This window comes from Wyeomyia smithii, chromosome 2, assembly GCF_029784165.1.
Source record: "Wyeomyia smithii strain HCP4-BCI-WySm-NY-G18 chromosome 2, ASM2978416v1, whole genome shotgun sequence".
NCBI lineage: Eukaryota > Metazoa > Arthropoda > Insecta > Diptera > Culicidae > Wyeomyia > Wyeomyia smithii.
The window spans coordinates 102,950,242-102,972,129 of record NC_073695.1 but is presented as its reverse complement, the minus strand read 5'-3'; the positions used below and the strand labels follow the sequence as shown (position 1 = coordinate 102,972,129).

The 21,888-nt window shown below is 37.9% G+C and overlaps 1 protein-coding gene across 2 annotated transcripts; it reads left to right on the top strand.

Moving 5' to 3' along the window:
- Positions 1 to 1,702: 1,702 nt before the first annotated feature.
- Positions 1,703 to 17,296, top strand: LOC129726173 (23 kDa integral membrane protein-like). Of its 2 annotated transcripts, XM_055682877.1 has the most exons (5): positions 1,708 to 2,073; positions 15,947 to 16,138; positions 16,197 to 16,364; positions 16,423 to 16,667; positions 16,850 to 17,296. In XM_055682877.1, exons 1-5 carry the CDS (start codon positions 2,008 to 2,010, stop codon positions 16,857 to 16,859), a joined length of 681 nt encoding a protein of 226 aa, XP_055538852.1. In that variant the 5' UTR covers positions 1,708 to 2,007; the 3' UTR covers positions 16,860 to 17,296. The 2 variants fall into 2 exon arrangements, with proteins under 2 accessions (XP_055538851.1, XP_055538852.1); XM_055682876.1 differs by lacking the exon at positions 16,850 to 17,296 and having other exon boundaries at positions 1,703 to 2,073; positions 16,423 to 16,695.
- Positions 17,297 to 21,888: the final 4,592 nt, after the last annotated feature.

Sequence of the window (21,888 nt, the reverse complement as noted above, 5' to 3'; positions counted from 1 at the left end):
TCCTAAGTTGTAGCTTACGAAAATATTTTTTTTGGCGAAAAACTATTTTTCAATAGTAACTATTTGAAACAATATGTTGAAAATCTATGTTCTGGGGCACTGAAAAATCTGAAAAAAATCACAAGTATTTTTGACGAAATTTCGAAACTGCCCTGAAAATTTCGCGGTGGTGATATTTTTTGATCAAAAGATATGGGCCTTAAAAGTTGGTGCCAAGCGCATTTTCAAGCGAGAAGCGAGTGAGCAGTACTACTATTGACAATCCCAGTTTCAGTTATATGCAAAAATTCTGTAAGGTTCGTAATATTAGTTTAATAGAAATGATTTTTAGTCGCAAAATAGTCGAAATTTGCTAAGTCTGTTACCCAACTTAATGATGAAGACAGTATATTTTATGCCCCTCGCAAGCCTACCTACACATTTTACTGAAAAAATAATGCAAAATTTAGTTAGGGGACAACCGTACAGAACGCATCAGCGGGTTAAGATCGCCCGTGCTATTACTTTTAGCCATTATAGTGCACTTTTTGGTATGAGAACTGAAGAAAACTTGGTTTAGGAGCATTTTTCGCTTGAAAAATGCGTTGCGGCACCAACTTTGAAGGCCCATATCTTTTGATCAAAAAATATCACCACCGCGAAATTTTCAGGGCTGTTTCGAAATTTCGTCAAAAATACTTGTGATTTTTTTCAGATTTTTCAGTGCCCCAGAACATAGATTTTCAACATATTGTTTTGAATAGTTACTATTGAAATAATATTTTTTTCTTCAAAAAAAATATTTTCATAAACTACAACTCGAGATGCATCTGCTGTGAAAATTTCATCAAATTCGATGCAATATTTTAAAAGCTATGTCTATTTAAAAACAATTTTGACCTAAATTTCAAATGACAATAACAACTTGTAAATTTACTCAAATTCAATAAAAATTGAAAAATGAACTTCCCGAGTGAAACTCTTGAAGTTTTTAATACTTATTTGAAAAAATTAGACATCGCGATTTTTAGTGATCCGTTTCACGAATTCTGACCCTATTTTGAAAATAAAATAATGAGATAGCGTTTTTAACATAAGTAAGTTTGAATGTTTGAAAAAGCGTTTTCAAAGTGTGGAAGTTTCAATTTGAGTATAATGCTCAAGTAGTTTTTGAAATGCAGGTGTTCTAACTCAGGTATAGATATTTACAGACCTCTTGAGTTTCTTTTTTAAAAATAAAATAATGAGATAGCGTTCTTAACATAAGTAAGTTTGAAAAAGCGTTTTCAAAGTGTGGAAGTTTCAATTTGAACATAATGGTCAAATAGTTTCCGAAATGCAGGTGTTCTAACTCAGTTCCAGTTCATTATGATGAAACTTACGTCCATTTCGAATGATAGTCTAAAGGCATCAGACTTATCAATAATTTCCACATTTAACGACGGTAGGTTGCTAGCGATGAAACACAAACTCTACTAACCGGCATCGACGTTGTGCGAATTCCAACACACGTCTAAGTGGATGACTCATTTCTATTAGTATACAGTCGGAGGAATCGTCTGATATTCTACTAGCAGGCAGTAACATTACTCAGAGCCAGGCTCTATAATCGCTTGCATACAAGCATACGATGAAAACATTTTATACTTCATGCCTCCATAAGTTCAATATACACGAAACATCGGTCGTCACGCGTTTTGTAAAACGATCGGTTTAATCGTGTGCGTACAGCAGAACTCAACAGGATAGGGGACAAACACAGCGTTTCAATGCACCCGAAACGTTAGTGTCGATCGAGATTTAAAGTGCTGTAGACGTTCAGAATACTAGCTTAAGAGAGGAAGGACTTGTAACCGGTAACAAATAGTTCAGTAAAAGTGCGTTTTGCAATCAAAGAAGAGTGAGATCATCTCAGGACAGAATATAGAACGCGAAGTGAAGCAGCTGCAAATCGGAACTCGCTACGGATAAAGCTGCCAATTGCGCGGTACATTTGATTATATTTGTGCAAACAAATAATCAACCAAGATGGGTTTGAATTGTGGCCTCTCAACTATAAAATATGTGCTCTTCGTGTTCAACTTGCTCTGTTCGGTGAGTGACTAGAATAAGAATACAAATTTTACGGAAAACAATAAGATATTGAACGTAGGTAATTTGAGAGTTTGCTATAGCGAGACCGAAAAATGAAAGAGAATGCTTAATGCACGACAAACCTCAGGTTCAAGGAAAACTACTACGCACAATAATGTCGCGGAAAAACCTGTTGCTTGTTTATATCTTGATGAACTTGTTAATTAATGCTTTTTCTGTACAAGTGACACAAGAATCCAAATTTGTATCAATTAGTTTCATCGTGAGAAATTTCCTGCCGATGAAATCATCTATTTTTACTAATGCTCAATTATTCTGGCATAGGGAAGCTACAAATTTTATACGCATTTGCGTCGCAAATGTGAAATGTTTGCTACGCCAGTATGCGTTAATTAGGCAAATATACTGCATAGATATCATCAGGATAAGTTATCTTTATTACTCGATGCCTTATTTGAATGGAGTATTTTTCTGTAGTTGCTTTACACTTGAACTATTTGGAATTTATTTAAAAATCGAGTGTGTGCAGCAAAACAATTTTTTTCTACAGAACTGTATGTATTAATTACATGCGTCGAAGCTACCCTTAGCGACTCTAATTTTCAGATAGAATTTATTAATAGCTTTCGGTATTTATTTAGTAATGTAGGAGGAATCATCGGAATCGGTTCCATTGAATTATAAAGAAAACATTGTCTTATAACTCTCGTGCGGAAAAGTGGAATTGGTTAAACACATGATGACTAATAATTCGTGAGCCATTCTATTTGAGTAAATAGCAGACCAGTTTTCTCATCATGGTGCGAATTGGATGTGCTGAGAACGATAAAATAAAAGTACTGATCAATTCAGTTAGATGTATCCATGTATCTGTTTGTACAAGATTTGCGCTTCGGAATACATAGATAAATATGTTTTTTTTCCATAACTTCACTGGTTATGTTTGATGAGGAAGGAGAGAAAAATTCAATTCGCTTTCTCAGGTTCTGACGGTTCAATTGATCACTCAAATTTTAGCGTGAACACACATTAGCTTCTCTTTGCTTTCCGAAAGAATCTTACTAACACAACGATTTTGCTTCGAATACTACACAACTCACAAGCCAGCAAGTTTGTTTTGGCGGGTAACGCTATATCTGACGATGCTCAAGAATTTTAGCACAAAGCACCTCCCAAAGCAGTTAAACTACTCGTAAAAGCTTCACTGTCCCTTATGGATTTTTTTCATCAATTTTGAATGCAATACGAAAAAGTACTTATTTACAACTCAACTCATTTTAAAAATAGGAATTTAAACAGACAGTTTAAAAGCTTTGTTAACAAATATTTAACATGATCGTGTTACATATGTAAAAATTATAATCATGTTATAAACCAAAAATCACTGGTTTATTAAAATTAAATTGTTTTAAATAACAAAGGGAAAATATAATAATAAACTTGGTGTTGAAGTTAGTTTATCAAACATCATTCACGTTTTCCTTAATGACAATACTCACACAAATTCGTCATTTTACGAAGCTGAGACGTTTCAGAACTCTATTCATGAATAAAATTTTAACAGCATTGAACAACTAAGATATCGCACGTGGAAGCAACATCAATAGCAGCAAATCCGTTGTATCCTGCCAGTACGCAAAATGCGTCTATTGAAAAGAACTGTGATTGGTGCTTTTTTGTACGTTCGATTCAAAAAACCTTCCTCGCACAGCATATTTTTGCTAACTTCGATTGTGGAGTGCATTTATTCTGCAGCTGTAAAACATGTCTTTGCAATTCTGAAATAAGGTTCCACAGCCACAGTGTACTCATATTTTATTTGCACATATAATGGAGTGTTACATGTCCTTGAAGAGAGTAGAAAAATTCACGACAAATAAAAATACATGTTTTGGTCTCCACGTTTTCCCAAATAGGCCAATTATACCTTTGTTAGCAATGTCTGGTGAACATTGACGGTTCAGAATATCGTGAAATACACGAGAATTATCTTCAACAGTCATATTCGTCGAGCTATTATCTTGGTTGTGTTATTTAGTTATTATTTACCTACCAACGCTTACAGTATGGTGGTGTGCATATTTGTCGTTAGATGAATGAGCTCACCTCTTAGCCTTGGATATAGTCAGAGCCACGCAATCTACATACATACTTGGAGCATACTAATTTACTGGTCTTGATAATCCAGGAAGCCATGACATCATCACTCTGAAATTATTTAATCAGTTTGACGCTTATATATTAGCGCGGTTTATTTAATGTTATTAACAAAAACAAATTGCAGACCAGTTTTTATTCAATTTGTCATTTTACTGTTAAAAATGCTAGCGAAGTTTTTAACATGCTACCATTGTTTCGTAACCGAATGTTCTCTAATCTTATCTTTAATATTGTATCAGTTGGCAAACAATACTTTCATCCGCCCAAGGCTCACTTATCAACATCAGCGCAGGTGTATTGGTGTTGTAGAATACACAAAGCGATTGAATAGGGGAACCCTCATTCACACCTTAATTCGGTCTGACTGAAAAAAGCAAGTGAAGCTTCGATGACCTGCGTGTACTCAAATGGATCGTTAGTACAGGTCTCTGGTGGAGTCATCAGCGGCAGCCGAAAAAAAATCGAGTACAATAAAGATAAGGTTTATGCGTCAGTTTGAACAGCATTGATTCTCATTTTTGAAATATTCGTAAATTTCTTCAAGCGAGCTTTCCACTCAAAATGGTTTGCTTCAAGCAAATATATATATAACGTTGTTTACCGTTGTATCAATATATTATCAATGTTTATATTTTATGCCACTGGCACGCCAATATTTGACAAACATTTTGCAAGCATTTCTCGAGAACGATGACGACAGTACAAAGTGGATCGCATTCAATTTGAAGCGGATTTACTTACTCGAACAAGTGAATCTGTATGGTATTTGTTCTGTACCAGATCGCGTTGAGATTAGCCAATGTGATATTTTGTTTGTTTATTCAAAAAGAAAGCAATCAGTAAAACAGCGCCTGAGAGAGGGCAAACACGAAACACTCATCCATTTGAATGGTTTAGCCAGACTCGGTGTTCTGCGCTGAACACGAAAACATGCTTATTTATAAAACAATTTGCACTATCGTATAACCGAAGTGAATTGCCGGCTTAATGTGACTAAATTAATGCTTCGCCGGTATCAATGCTAACCTCAGCTCATCCTACATTTCGATCGTGCGAATCAAATTGCGGGTTCCAATCAAATCAGTCTGGTCGTGTAAAATGCTGCTCACAGCCTATTCTGGTTGTGAAAATTAATGTATTCATGTTTATGTCTACAATAAATCGAATACACTAAGGTCGCTTTTTACGCGGGGAATGCGTTCTAAATTTGTATGGGCCCGCGTAAAAAACGACTTTTTTGAGTTGCAAATATAACAAAGAAAACCGTCCTGAAACGTTCAAATCTCGTTTGAATATGATAGTGGCTAATCTAGAGACCAAAATGCAATATTTTAAATTTAGAGCATTTACACCAAAAATTGTGATTTGTTTTTGAAAACTGATATATGATCACCCGTGGCCTAAAACGGAAAACGTGATTGAAATGAGGTCGATATCTTGTACCGTTTTTAAGTAATGGAGGAAAGCAACCCGCGTAAAAAAACCGCGTAAAAAGCGACCTTACTGTACATTCTTGCTTCTGAGCAAACTAATTATTTTCAGAAAGACCTCCAAACTTTGTAACAAAATATGTACCTATAAAATACCAACAACAAACTCGGTGACGGTCGCCAACAAGATTTCTAATCGTTCGTGTAAAGACTATGTTTCACGATCGCTTTCTTTTACCTTGGTCAATCGTTTAAACAAAGGCCATTTAATTGATTGCTAAACGCATGAATACGTGAGTACTTCCAGCGCCGTTAACAGTGAGAGATAAAAGTTGAGAATAGTCAAATCGTATAAGAAGTAAAAATTTTAAATCACGATCCACTTGAATTATTATAACATCTTTCAACGCTAACACTGAGTTATTTATAAATATCTCGACCAACGACACCCTCGGTACTATCAACTGCTTCAATATCACCTCCTCCGCTTCTTCGCTACTGTGTTTACTCAAATGCTTTCAATCGTTCTTTACGATTCGCACCATTCGATGCGATACAAAGGAACAAGACTTGTGCGTGAGGTGAAGGTGACCTGATGGGCACGGTTCGGTGGTTTTCCGTGTATTTTTCACCAGCCACTTTTCACGGTTTAGTGTTCATGCATCAAACCAATTAAACTAGTGTTCAGGATAACAGCACCACAAGGCCGAATTGTTTGACAACTGAATAGATTTATTTTGTGTTCCTGTGCCGGAATCTTCGTAAAATTACTAACGCAATCGTTCATCAAGTCGACCAATCACATTAATCCATAACGTTGAAATTGCTGATATCCAGAAAAATATTACAACCTTAAAGTTAATAATTTACCTGGAATCTATAACTACGAAATCCTCTCTGTTAAAATTAAAATGTGAAAATCGTGAATTTTCGTTAAAGCCTTTCACCACAGCTCTGACCATGTCGCATAACAAACTCGTATAATTTTGGAGATATTCGAGATTTGATGCGGTCTGAGCCAAAATGTTTTTTTTTTCATTTCTACATTGCTTAGACCGAGTGAGACAAAATGTCAATAGTATCAGAAACCTTTCTTATATTCGTTGGGCCTGTTATTGTCAATGTTTTCGATCGTTTCGGATTCCAGCGCTTTGTGCTATAACTAAAGAATCGTTTTAAAAATTGATCGTCTTTTAATGCTGGCACGAATAGTCCCGTCAGCCATCCATATTTCATGAACAAAGCTTTCAAAATTGACCCAGAGTAGATTTAATGGGACTGGTCGGTTTGTCCAGTAAAGTGCGTAGCACAATACAAATTCACTAACAAAGTTTTAAATTGCTGAAAGACAGCAAATGCAGCACGTAGATCCAACAATTTAGGTCTGTCCCAATTCTTTTCTCTTGTCGAGAAGGTACTACGAGTTTATTGATAAGTAGATGAGACTGCAGCCGCAATTTCGCTATCAGTACATATGCTTTATAATCTACATTTTCTATTTCCGATAAGCTCCCTCGTTTACAGTACATGTAATAGACAGTTTTTGTTACTTTGGCTAGTCAGTTTCATACATACCCGATAAACGCACCTATCGCACTAAAAGCGAATTAAACAGTTAATAACCATTCTCTCAGTTATTTACTAACCCTCAGAAACTCTCAATCTAATACATATTTCGAACAATTTGAATCTTCCAACATTGCTGATAATTTTGAGGATCATAATCGTCTTCCAATTTTGATGTGCGATGTTTTTAATTAAGCATAACCAGCATAACTGCATGACAAGTTTCGGCTTAGCATTAGATACAAAGTACCGTGAGTCGGGATGAGATTGTGCCAACAGGGTTGAGGTTGTGCCATCCAACCCGTGACTTGTCAACAATATCATGGGGATCAGAAAACCTTATTTCTTGGACAAATATCACAAAATACATAACTAAGGGAGTAAAATGTAAAATTAACCAAGGAAGTTCAATGCTTTGACCATAGGTTAGCTAACAAGCAATGAGTTTGTATGGTACAATCTCCCGGCTTACGGTACGTCAAATTCAATGCAAACCGCGCTACACTTGTAAAAGGAAGCACTTCTACCCTCAGATCAATTTTACACTTTTCAGTTGATTTTTATGGGTTCCGCTTTCGTGTAATAACGGAAAAACGTATACATTCTGACAAAGAATGATTTTAAGCAATAATGACTATAAAAAACCGCAATGGATTTAACTTTCTGGAAAGTTTTCGTTGTTTACTTAATACCTGATTTATATACTAAGACTGTGCTAAAACTTCATCCAGACCTTATAGTAAATCTGAATCACCCAAACACACATTAGCCGAGACAGTCATCGTACGTGTCAATGCCAAGGCCACGTAATATAGCACACAATACCCCATCAGGGAAACCCCCTGGAAACCATTGTCGTTTCTACTTCGGCTAATTTGTGGTGACGTTGTTAACTGTGTGGGTACAGTCGAAGGGGTATTTGTTCAAATAGTAGCTATTGTAATGCAGTAAGTGTCCATCGCTTTATCCCAAATAGACGAACGGAATCATTTTTAACTGAAATTGCAATGTTACACGGACACATTGACCGAGTCGGGCACTAATAGTGTAAACTAAACCACGTGAATAATGAATAGTCACATTCATATTTCCATAACAAGTCAGCGCATACGCCATCGGAATCTTGATTATATTGTTTAGCTTTCATGGAACGCAAGGTTACATCCCCTATGGGAAGAGGAGAATAGCGTGTTCTGGAAGATCAATTTTGTGTCGCACATATATTAGTAGTTATTCGAATTTAAACGATTTTTGATGTATGGTGCAAATACAAATTTCCTTCACATTTCATAAAATGTTTTATGTAAGGATTTGTACCTCGATAAATGTACTAAAATTAGACAGATTTTCATTATTTTTGCTTCAATCAGAACTATTTTTGAATTGTAATGACATTTCGTCTGCTTCCATTCTATTCTTGCGAAAGAGAAAAACTATTCTGATTGCGACTGACATGCTATAAATATTCAAACAACTGAGGAAGTTATAGATTAATTGGATACAAATGTTGTTTATCGACGAATTACTCGAATGAAAGTTCTTGAAACTTCTTCAAAGAATTTAACCGCAAGCATAAAAAAAAATCTAAACAAAAATTGAAAAAATCCGACTTACTGTGACCAACTTTTTGAAGGACAGGTTTCTTGCAAGAATTCTTTAAGCACGGAGTGAGGTGTCATAACATTGTTTATGTTAAACATTCGATTATCATTTATCATTTATCATTTATTTACTTAACATCATCGGACAACAGGGTCTACATGAAAAAAAAAATAAAACTTAAAAACTAACAAATTAAAAAGAGCTCCGGCTACGCAATCGACATTTAAACGTTTCACAGCTAATATTGAAGTCGAACAAATGGAATACGGAATTAAAAATTTTACACATGGCACTAATTGGTTCATTTTGACCATATGCAGTCCGATGAAAAGGGATTCTGAGAAAGTCAGTTGTCCGGAGAATTCTGGAGGGCGCGTTAACATTAATATTGGCTAGAATCCATGGCGCATCTATTGATCCACAAAGCACCTTTCCAACAAATACAGCACGCATGTCGTCTCTTTTTTTTCTCTTATGTGTCCATATCCAGCAACCTGCACCTATCTATATATGGAGGAAGCTCCACAGAATCTGTCCAAGGGAGACCTCGAAGTGCATATCTGATGAACCTTCTCTGTACCGATTCGATTGGTGCAGTCCAGAGCCCAGTATAAGGACTCCAAACAACTGCCGCTGTTTCAAGGACAGAGCGTACAAGTGTATAGTACAATGCTCGTAAGCAGTACGGATCACGGAACTCATTAGCAATTTTCATTATGAATCCCAGGTTCTTGCTTGCTTTGGAAATGATACTGCTGTAATGATCGTGGAATCTGAGTTCGGTATCCAGCAGAACACCGAGATCTTTTACAACCGTAACTCGCTCAATATCCTGACCGTTAATAGAGTAGTTGTATTCGATAGGGGCTTTTCTTCGGCTGAAGCTGATTACGGAGCACTTGGCAACACTGATACTGAGACGGTTACAAACACACCATTCATGGAATATATCAATCAATTTTTGTAACTCAATACAATCAATAACTGAGTGAACTACGAAGTAGATTTTTAGGTCATCAGCGTATACGATTCTACATCCTGGAGGAAGTGCCAAGCAGACATCGTTGTAATACAGCGAGAACAGTAAAGGTCCAACATTGCTACCTTGAGGTACGCCTGAAGTACTCCGGAAACCGCGAGATTCTGCGTTCCCTAATTTTACAGATACATAGCGGTTTTCAAGGAACGATTTCAACCACCGGACGAAGGTAGTAGAAGCTCCAAGATGCTTTAATTTGGCTAACAGTATATTGTGATCAACGCGGTCAAACGCTGCCTTAATGTTGGTATACACCGTGTCGACTTGTGCTCCATTTTCTATATTTTGCAGACAAAAAGAACAAAATTCAACTAGATTTGTACTAATTGAGCGACCAGGAAAAAAACCATGCTAATTCGTTGAAATGTATTGCGTAACTCTCCTTTGCAACGAGCCACCGATCAAAATCTCAAACAGTTTTGACCCAGCACAAAGCGATGTAATCCCCCGATAGTTTGTAACATCACTTTTGTTTCCTTTCTTGAACACAGGAAAAATATAGGACCTTTTCCAGCATTCAGGAAATGTTTCCTGATGAAGCGACTAGTTGATAATTAACTGTAACGGTTTTGAAAGAGCAGATGCGCAATTTTTCAGTATGATTGATGGTATTCCATCCGGTCCGGGGGTCACTGATGATTTTAACTGCTTCAGAGCCTCTACAACTTCATTTTGTGAGAAACTAGTTAAGTTTATATCACATACATTTGCAGGAACGAACTTTAGCGCATTTTATACATCACGAATTGAGGCACTACTGGTAGCGAAAACACTAGCAAACTGCTGAGCAAAAAGATTACAAATGTCTTCAGTATTACTGGCAGATTGATCGTGTAGTGTTATTTGAGCAGGAAGTCTAGTTTCCTTGCGTTTCTCGTTAACGAATGACCAAAAACGTTAAGGATTTTGTTTAAGGTCACATTGCTTCTGCCTCACGTATCTCGAGTAAAGGAAGCGATTATATGTTCTGTATTGACGACTAGTTCTAGCAAACTCTCGTTTAGTGAAGGCGTCTCGAAAACGAGAATACTCTTTTAGCGCAGTGGATCTCTTACGTTTGAGACGACGAAGCCGTCAATTTGACCAAGGTGGCTTCAGCTTTGGCCTGGGTCGAGGAACGAATTCACGAAAGAGTGACAAGAGACGTTGGTTGAAAAGTGTTACAGCCATATTAATATCATTTGTATCCAGGAACGACCAGTCTGTTGAGTGCAAAGCTTCATTCAATCTTGCAAAATCAGTGCGGAAGAAGTCAAACTCTCTATCATCAGGTGCCTCATTATATCTAACTAGTGGTGGAAAGCTGAGCGTGACAAGAACGGGAGGGTGTAACGGATCAACTTTGGTCACAGCCTCAGGTGGTAGCATTACCTCGCACTGATTGACTGCATTGATATTAGCAAATACCAAGTCCAAGGCTCGATCACGGTTATTCGTGAACGGATTAATCTGATGCATGTCAAGTAATGCCATTCCATCCACAAGTGCACTGTTTGCAGTAGTGAATGTAGAGTTTAGCAAATCGAGTTGAACTTTTTTAGAAGAGCAATTCCAACGAAAGCCAGGTTGATTGTAGTCGCCAAACAGTAGGTGAAAGTCCTGAAACAGTAGTTTCTCAGACACTTTAAATGCACAATCGATATGGCGATCGACACTCTTCGAGGAGGTAGAAAATTCAGGTGGAATGTAAATAACGCCAAGACAGATAATTCGGTTACCACCATTCACGTTAACCCAAAGTTGTTCGATGTCACTATCACTAACTACTTCTCGTTTTACTGACTCGGTTGAATTGTAGCGTTTGCATACGGCTATAAGTACACCTCCTCCTCTTGCTTTGCCCGTACTAACAGGATCACGATCATTGCGGTAAACATTATAACCAGTTCCAAACAGCTGCGGTGAATGGAAACGGTCGTTGAGCCAAGTATCGGTAAGAATCACCACGTCGATTTCTGCGTCGCTAACTGAGATGAAAAAGTCATCGATTTTAGTACGGAGTCCCCTAACCTTCTGATAGTATAAGCGGATGCAGTCAGAATTTAAAATAGTGTCGTCAGTATCAGCCGAAGAGATCAACGTGTCATCGAGGTCTTTTGGGTTGTCCGCTAAGCTTGGGGCTTCCGTGGTACCGAAACGGCTGAAACAGGTGAACGAGTCACAAGCTGAAGCGGTATTAAAGTCATCGTACTTGCCTGTAATATTAGCTTGGAAGACCACTGCTCCAACCTCACACACAGGTCCGGGACGACTGACGAACGCAGGCTGCAGTAGCGCGTGTGGTGGGAGGATCAGTGACTTCCATAGTGCTAAAATCGTTGCGCCCCGGTGTAGATCCAGTGCCATCCAAGCACAATTCGGTTGATTGCTAAATCGAGTAGTTGACCATTTGCCGTGCATTCTTCAGACGCCTCTGATAAATAGGACAGTTGACGCTCCACGTTGAGTGGTTAATGCTGACCTCGTTTTCTTTCGGAAGGTTACGTTGTTTGTTCATCGTTTCACAGTTCACGCACTTTTCAATCGCAGAATTACAATCCTTTGCTTCGTGATCTCCGGCACACTTGGGACAGCAGAAAGGATCATTGCAAGAGGAAGCTCTATGGCCATATCTCGAGCATTTGAAGCAGCGCAAAACATTGACTTCTTCGACCATCGAACAGCTTTGACGCAGAAGACGGTAGGGTCAAGCTTCGAGCGAATAGCCTGTTTTGTCACATCAGCGCATTGATTAGCCTTTGGTTGGATGATCACAGTTTGTTCAATTTTTTCAGATGTTCGCTTCGGTGTTGAACTAGGCGTAAGAGTGCAAGTAGGCTTTGCAGCAGTGAGAGACGATTTCAGTTTAGAACCAGTCGATATTGCGGGGGCGTTAGCAATTATGCGACGTCTACCCGAGCGAAGCAAACCGCCAGTTGCAGCGTCAGTGTTACTGGTCAAAGGAGTTTCGGTGATAATTAGATTGCATTCTTCGTTAACAGCAGTTGAATTTTCTTCCCGTGCAACGTCAGCATATGTCCGAAGTTTAACATTAGAGCGGGGCTCACACAGATCCTGCATAACAGCTGTAATCTTACTCAGGATACGAGGTACAACAACAGATTCGATCTTGCCTAAAAGGCTATCCTCCAAACTGTGCATACCAGACTCAAGATTTTTAATAACATCAGTTACATTGTCAAACCGCTTCAATAGATCAGCGCAGGATTTTTGCATTTCGTTGAGGCTAATTTGCTTCTTGCGACAATCAAAACAAAAATGCTTCAGGGCGACGTTGTTTTTTAACGCATTGTGATCTGCCGTGCTGAGCTCAGAGCACCGAACGTGTACTATTAGTCCGCAACCACCAAAACAATACACTCTCTCATTTTCAGTGGCAATACTCAGCATACATACACTGCAGGTCACCGACGTCATGAGGGCGACGCAGGGGGCCCTTCCCAACAGCTTTACAGTAGAAGCAGACAATTATAGCACCAGTAGTGAATATCGAATTTGCGACAAATGATGAAAATAAAATCACGGAAATTCGTTACTGTTTAAAGTCGTGGATATTAGACACAATATGCAATGGAAAGTACTTCGCAAGCACGTCACAATGATACAACTTAAATTTCGCAATACTGCAGTTTTCACATTGAAAACAGTAGAAAAACACTAGCTCCTGCAAACACGGAGTGATTGCCAATCGCACGAACATAGACTCTATGTCTCGAATACCACCCTAAAACTTTTTCCTATGTTTGAGTATCCAATACAGTAAGGTCGTTTTTTACACGAGTTGCTTTCCTCCATTACTCAAAAACGGTACAAGATATCGACCTCATTTCAATACTCAAAATTTAAAATATTGCATTTTGGTCTCTAGATTGGCCATTATCATATTCAAACGAAGTTTAAACGTTTAAGGACGGTTTTCTTTGTTATATTTGCAACTCAAAAAAGTTGTTTTTTTACGCGGGCCCATACAAATTTGGAACGCATCCCCCGCGTAAAAAACGACCTTAGTGTACATAATTTAATTAAAATACATTATTAGCTCATTTGATTGATTCAAGACATGTTCTTATCATTTTACACAGCAAATCTTACGTTCGAACGTGTCTTATTGACAGTAATTTAACTAACCCTGAAGATTTTAACTTGTTAAACTTTGATGAATCTCGATGATTTCATTCAGCGTAGCAGCATTGATTTTTTTGCTGCCAACGCCGATATTGTTATGGATCAAACTTGCGGGTTATGTGAGCCAAGAGTGTTTAATAGCGTCGATCTTTCCAAGCTGCATTGAGAAATCAAACACGCATTCTATCTTTCCAGTGGAACATGTTGACTATTGTTTTATGTAAACTTGTACTTACTCTGAAGAAAGAGTACGCTTTTCACCGCATTCCGATTTTATCACTATGGCATCAAAGCAAAGCAAAGTAAAGCCTTGGTGCTACATTCCGATTCGGAACTCGACCTTTTTTTATTATACACAGACTTCGCAGCCAACTGTTAAGTGTACAGAACACAATTGCGGTGCCATAGACTGTTCCGAAAATTATAAATACATCTTCTTTCTTGAATAAACCAAAACATACAGGATTTTTTGAGTCATTTTATTCTGAAATATAGATAAGTGTTTTCTTTCCAGTTTCAATTCAAGTTGGGATTATTTTTCGTAGGATACACGAGTTCTCTAACTTTTCTCTTATCACTACTCATAAGCTTTTGCACAGTGTGTTCTCCGACTATTTTCACCACTTTAAGCCAATCTTTTTTAAATTTTTCAACATTGTCCGCTGGTTTGACATATTTCCTCAGCTTTGCCTTGGTCAAAGCCCAAAAAGTTTCAATAGGGCGAATTTCAGGGCAGTTTGGAGGATTCATCTTGTTCATTTGTTTTATACCACCCTAGTGCATCCTTAGAGTAATGGCAGGAAGCAAGATCGGGCCAAAAGATTGAAGGATTGTTATGCTGCTTTACCATGGGTAACAACCTTTTCTGCAAACACTCTTCCACGTAAATTTTACCATTCATTGTGTCATTCGTAATGAATGGACGAGATATTTTCCCACATTCACAAATGGCCTGCCAAACCATTACCTTCTTGCCAAATTTTTCGGCGTAAATGGCTTTCACTGGTTCAGGGACATCCTTTCCCTTCGGTGATGTATAAAATTGCGGTCCTGGCAGAGTCTTATAGTCCAGTTTTATGTGGGTTTCGTCATCCATGATAACACACCCCATTTTTTTGGTCAGAAGTTTGTCATAAAGCTTCCGAGCTCTCGGTTTCACAGATTCAGCTTGTTTTGGATTTCGTTTTGGCTGCTTCTGCTTCCGACGGGTCTGCAGACCCATTCTTCGCTTGGCACGCATAACGTTACTCGCCGAGGTTCCAAGCTTTCTCGCCACATCTCGTACTGATACTGAAGGATGCCGCTTGTAGTATTCCTTAACTTTTTTGTCCATTGTGGGATCAACAGGCCCGGGTTTTCTACCACGTCTTGGGGCATCAGTAAATGTGCACTCTTCACAATACTTCCGCAATGCGGTTTGAACTGCTCCGACACTTATAGCTTCTTCTCTGGCTAATTTTCTTATAGAAAGACCACTCACGGTGCCCCATTGGTGCAAAATTCGCTTTCTTTGCTCGGGAGAAAGGCCACGCATTTTCAAAATTTCACACTAAATGTTAGAAAAAATGACAGCATCTGTTTCTTTTGGATGTAAACAACAGGACGCAGCCAACGTTTGGTTGAATACTGCACGTTATTTGAAATGACGGTTGATCGTAAGTGTATTTATAATTATCGGAACGGTCTATAGCGCTACGATCCTACTGACACTAACAGTCTCTCCCGGGTCGAGGCTCGAACCTACGACGACTGGCTTGTTTGGCCAGCACCGTACCTCGAGACCAGCTGGGAGGGTGGCATCAAGGCATAGTTATCAATTTTATTTATATTTTTAGTAATAGTCACAGCGTCAGCAAACTTTTACATTATCGTCCGGACCAATAATTTCAAATATATTCAAATGTTTATTAAACCATCTAATTCCTGTTAATTTCTATTCCAACTCACTCAGCTCTGCGGTATTGCACTAGTGGTCATCGGAGGAGTTTCGCTGGCAAAGATCTCCGAATTCGAGCAGATCAGCGATGAGCACAACATTGTAGCCCCATCAATATTGTTCATCGTCTTAGGTTCAATAGTGTTCATTATTGCGTTCTTCGGATGCTGCGGTGCGATTCGGGAATCGTACTGCATGACTACGACTGTGAGTAGACGCGAGCAACTTGTTAGAGATTTGAGTACATTTACCCTCTTTCTTTCAGTATGGCTTCTTCCTCATGGTTCTGATCATCGGACAGATCGTCATTGCTGCCCTGGTATTCATTTACGTTGGAGATGCTCGTGAAGCTTTCAAAAAAGGATTCCAAAGAGTCTTCGATCAGCGAGACGTACCGGCTAACCGTGAATTGATTGACACTATCCAATCAAACGTAAGCTTTCGTATTTTCAAACCACGTTTCAAACAATAGTAACGGTTATCCTTATTAGCTCCAATGTTGCGGTGTGAAATCATCTCTGGACTACGGACTCAACTGGCCTCAATCATGCTGTACGAGTGGAACCGCTCCTCTTTGCATTCCGCACACAGATGGCTGTAGCGCACGTTTGGGTGAATTCATCGATAGTGCCGGAGCTGTGCTTGGATGGGTATCGCTAGGTGTTGCCCTTGTAGAGTTGATCGGTTTAATCGCTGCGTGCTGCCTTGCCAACGGAATCCGCAACCAACAAAGAAGGTCTGCTTATTAGTTAAAAACATGATTTGACACATTGCTAATCATTCTTGTAGTTGAATTTTTTTATACGTTGTGTTAATTAACTATCATACCGCAGTTTACTAACGCCAACAATAAATCTATGACAAACTCTATACTTTTTGAATAATTTAATTTCTTTTTTTTTTTCATTTATTCCACAGATATGCTTAAGCTTCAAGTTGTCGCTTCTGGGTTAATGTTGTCTGTTTTATTCAGGAAAGTTAACTGTGGAGGAAACACCATTGCTTGTACAATCGACTTACAACATCGAGAGAAACACAAAATTCATTATACTTAGCTGATAGGGTCATATAGTTATCGTACACATATGAAACTTTTCGCATAGAACCTTAAACTAAAGTTATTGCTTTCGTGCTTTAACGCTCATGTACCTACTATTTTCAGTGTGTTTGCACCAGTGACTCAGACTTCAACCGATTTGTTCGAAGAATGTATTCATGTTAAAATCTTCCAAAGTCCTCTCATATGTACATTCTCGCACAACTATTAAGTACGACGTTCTAAAATAATTAGTATTACACAAGCGAGTACATGTTACAAAATATTTAAACGTGAGAAAATCTAAAAAATACCGATTTCAATATAAACTTTTGTTTAGTCGTTGTATTTTGAAAAGTACCCCTTCCCTTTACTGCTGCTGGTGTTGTGTTGTTGCCTTAGTGTAGAAATCTGTATAGTGTAAAAAAAGTAAAACGTGTTTGCGGTCGAAAGATATCGAGTTTTCAATTGACCATCTTTTGAGTACAAGAATTTCGGAATCGATTGAAAATTCGAGTTGGTATGTTCTATAATGTGTGGTAAGATGTTTTTACCAGGTAACCAAACTGTACTCGAAACAGGCGACAGACAAACTTTTACAAAAAATTTATTGCTATGCTTTTCAAGACTCTTTAACCTGGGTGTATATCACAATGGAAAGCTTATCAGGATACTGTTTGTACATAGGATTAAAGGGGTCGTGTATGTTTATTGTCACGTCTTTTGCTATTTTGCAAGCATTCATCGTGTATAATATCACTTTTTCCTGAACGATTGCAGATATCACTGGTCAACAAAAGCGAAAAAAAAGTTGCACACTCAAACACAATGAAATATCACAGGTAGCTTTTAAACAATTCCTGTGAATTTCGGTGCCCCTTGTAAATGCAGAAGTGCGTCAAAAGGCTGCAAAGCAATTGACCACCGGGTTCGTCGCTTTTACGTTCGCTTACGGGAAAACTCATTAAGGTCTCTGAAAAAGTTATCTCTGCTAGGGGCACCCAATTTCAGAGGAATGGTTGAAAAGCTATGTATCTTTGATTGTTTTCTGATGTTTGTTTATTCAAGCAAAACCTGTGTTTACCAGTGTAATCAATCATTGTTATCAATTCGAACGAAATGAAAATTGTTGATCCCATTTTTAAATGCGCAAATAAAGGGACATTCGAATTGTTTCGAACGAAAACGGGATTCAAGCATCCGATTTTTGCGTACCAATGTACACTAAAAAAAATCACACGCTCATACCAAATGCTCTTTACATATGAATACACCAATAAACCAACCCAATCATTTTAACATGTTGACCCATATCTAAGACGAACAATTACAAGCAGGGATGCCACATATACAGATTTTTCTGTATTTTACAGATTTTTGAACTAAAAAAGCAATACAGAATATGTATTACAGAATTACAGATTATTGTCAAAAATACAGATTTTACAGATTTTTTTGTTATACCGACGAACTGAAATCAATTTCATGGTTAGAATTCGATTACACGATTGTCAGTTTTGTAAAAAAAAAAAACATCAGGATTATGTTGGTATCTATGCAGAAGAAGTGGAACGAGACTTGGACGCAGCGCGAAAACTAACGTTTAGAAATATCTGTCGGGATTTCTATGCAAAGTTCGCGAAACAAATTGCAAAGAGGTGCGATTTGACCGATCCAGTTGTAAAAACGGCAGTAATAAGTAATCTTAAATCGTTCGTGAAATTGGTCAATTCCCCAAATTTGTATCAGCAACTGACCGACAAGGGCTGAATAACGAATATCGCACGTTTAAAACAAACTTTTTGATCGGAAGATTCATTGAAACAAATGACTTAACTTGGTCTGATATGTTGGACACCCTTAGCCGGGATGGTAAATTTATGTTTCCGTTACAGATCATTTGTTTGATTTTTCTAAATAAATCAACATTCTTCGACTTGGTTAGAACACATACGTTCAATAACAAGTCTAAAGTCAGAAATTGCGTAACCCATGAGCTAATGATCTCAATTTTAAAAGCTAACAGCTAACGTTGCAGACGAAGGAGAAGAAAACTTTTAAAAATAAATTTAAAAACCTGTTTGTTTCTTAGTTTGCTCGATACAGATTTTTAATACAGATTTTTTGGCCCGATATACAGATGTACAGATATTTTTGAAGAAAAATACAGATATAAATGTGGCAACCCTGATTACAAGACGCACAGCTCACTGCATGTGACTGTAATGTAAACAAGGTCAAAACGCCCTCAACGCGTATGAGAAATATCAACTTTGTCTGTATGCGTGTTATCGATTTGACAAGACATTTCTGTAGTTGTTATTGTCAAGCTCGTATTATGTCGTTTTCGTTTTCGCGGTGTATCTACACTCATACGACACTTTTGACACCGAAAATGTTTTATTTGATTTTTCGGGCTACCCTTTTTCTGTCTCTCCCTACACATTTTCTGTCACTGATGACACCCGAAAAATGCAGAGTGTACTGTAGGAAGTTACCAACACATTCACACGTATGTGTCAAAACTGGTTTGTTTTGGTTTTCATTCCACGTGGTAAAGTGTCAGGTAAATTTTTTCTCAGCACATTTGTGAGAAGGACATATGAAATGGAAACGAGACAAAATGACGAATGCGATAATGACCAAAACAAAACGAATTGACAGCTATCCCATTATTACGCATACCAATGCAATGACACTGAAAATGTTTTATTTGAAGCTGCAAAGTATAGCACGGAAAAAGGGTAGCTACACCGCGAAAACGAAAACGACATTAGATAGTTTATGCACATTACACACACATTAACCATTAAGATGAAACGTCGTTGAATCCAATAATGGTCGAATTCGAGCCACCACTTCGAATTTTTCATAGGCACAAGACTTGTAATTAGTTATTGCGTTCCCTGTGAAAGTTCTATTTTATGTTTGCTGTGGTGATGCAAACAAAAAATAGCGTTTTCACAGGGAACGCATTAGGGGCCATTCACATACCACGTGGACAGATTTTCAACGATTTTAACCCCCCCTCCCCCTCCGTGGACAACTGCCCATATAAATTCTAAAACAATTGTATGGACCGTGGACATTAGCCAACTCCCCCCCACCCATTTTTGGATTCAACGACTTTTCACCTTAATGTTTCTGGGAGTCGTTCTGGGGCGTCACATCACTTGAAGTTCGTATTGGCCCTGGCACAAGTAAAAGAGATTTTTAAGGCTATTCGCACCTACGCGAATTTTCATATGCAATTGTCAATTTATGTGTGAAAACAAAAGCAAAAATATTTTCTTCCTTCACTTTCGCGAGTAAAAACGAAACCAATATCAACAGAGTCGTCAGGGCCAATATGAGAAGATCTGACACTGAGAAGATTCTGACACGTATCTTGTTACCTTGTCTTTGCCCATATCGATTTTTGATGGAATCCACGATATTTTGACGTATTTTGACATTTAACTTATTTTAGCATTGAAATGTGATAGCGAATTTCTTCATTCCACTGTGTCAGCACAAATCTGCTGAGGAATAAAGAAACGACATCGCGATTTACGACGCAAGTAAGAAAGAGATGCCAGATAATTGTTTACGAACTAAGGACGTGCGGTGGCGGTTTGAAGCTGACAAATTTTACAGTGCGCTTCGGGCAGCACACCAGATCAATACTGGGTCAAAATCGAGCGAATAAAGAAGGGTTTTGACAGCAATTAGGTTGCTTCCAGGTCAAAACGAGGTAGCTGGTGGAATAAAGAAATTCGATATGAGTATGAAAAGATTGATTTTGATATGCATGACATGGCAAACCGAAATGTAAAACTCTCGATTTTGTGCTGTGAATTGGGTTGTTTAGCTATATCATTTTTTATACCATCGGAAAGAGCTGCATTTTCTAAGCAAAACATGATTTTCAAAAATTTTCTATCATTGATGTCCTTCAATTTTTAAATCACGAATTAAAACTGCTTGAAATCGTTACAATGGAAGTTCGTCCACATACATAAGACATACGTAACACTGGCGATTTTTTGGAACACGTTGCCCCACAGTACCCCGTACTCCATTCTGTCCAACTACTCGGCAAGTAAATAAACGAAATGAATTTTCTTTTTTTCGGCTTTATCGAGCCTCGATGAAAATCCCATAAGGAACTGTCAAAAAGCGCTTTACAATATCAATGCAGCATTTCTCGAGTGGGAACGAGTCAAATGTAGGACTGCGCAGGTACACTTCCTTCATAAACTACTCAAACAGTGATTTTATTCAAAGTATTGGTACCATTCGAGTAATTCGTTTTGTACAAACTTTTTTGTAAGATTTATTTCTGAGTGTTACGTATGTCTTATGTATGTAGTTTGTTCATATACCAATTGTCATTGTAGCGATTTGGAGCAATTTTTATTCTTCATTTAAAAATCAAAGGACAATGATATAAAATAAAAAAAAACACGTTTTGCTCCGAAAATTACACACTTTCAGCTGATATATAAGAATCAGAGATCCGTGAGTAGCTAAACAACCCAATTGAAACGCAAGTGTATTCCACGTAGATCTGAAATGTTTAATCTATTAGCACAGAAGTAAGTGGAATCCACTTGACAGTAACGTGTCGTTGTTTTATAGTTTTATAGTCATGCGTATGGATGAGAAGGGGTTACAAAAATCGTGACATATGAGGGAGGGGGTATGAAGTTGCGTGACAACACGCACGGAGAATGTTTAACAATAAAAAAAAACATTATTTGGAAAATTGTTTAGTATTCAATTCTTTATCCAAAATTTTTAACTTAATGCAAAGTTACTTCGCTTCTAACCAAAAATAACGCTATAAGCGTCAGATCCGACATAACAGTCGCATTACCGGCTTTTATATCGGTACCACTGACACAGTAATGACAATTATTTTATAGTTATTTTGGTAACA

Bases quoted from the DNA above. Each gene is read 5' to 3' on its own strand.
- LOC129726173 (XM_055682876.1), top strand. From the start codon at position 2,008: ATGGGTTTGAATTGTGGCCTCTCAACTATAAAATATGTGCTCTTCGTG. The intron at 16,139-16,196 runs GTGAGTAGACGC...TCTTTCTTTCAG, and splicing joins CGTACTGCATGACTACGACT to TATGGCTTCTTCCTCATGGT. The intron at 16,365-16,422 runs GTAAGCTTTCGT...TATCCTTATTAG, and splicing joins TTGACACTATCCAATCAAAC to CTCCAATGTTGCGGTGTGAA.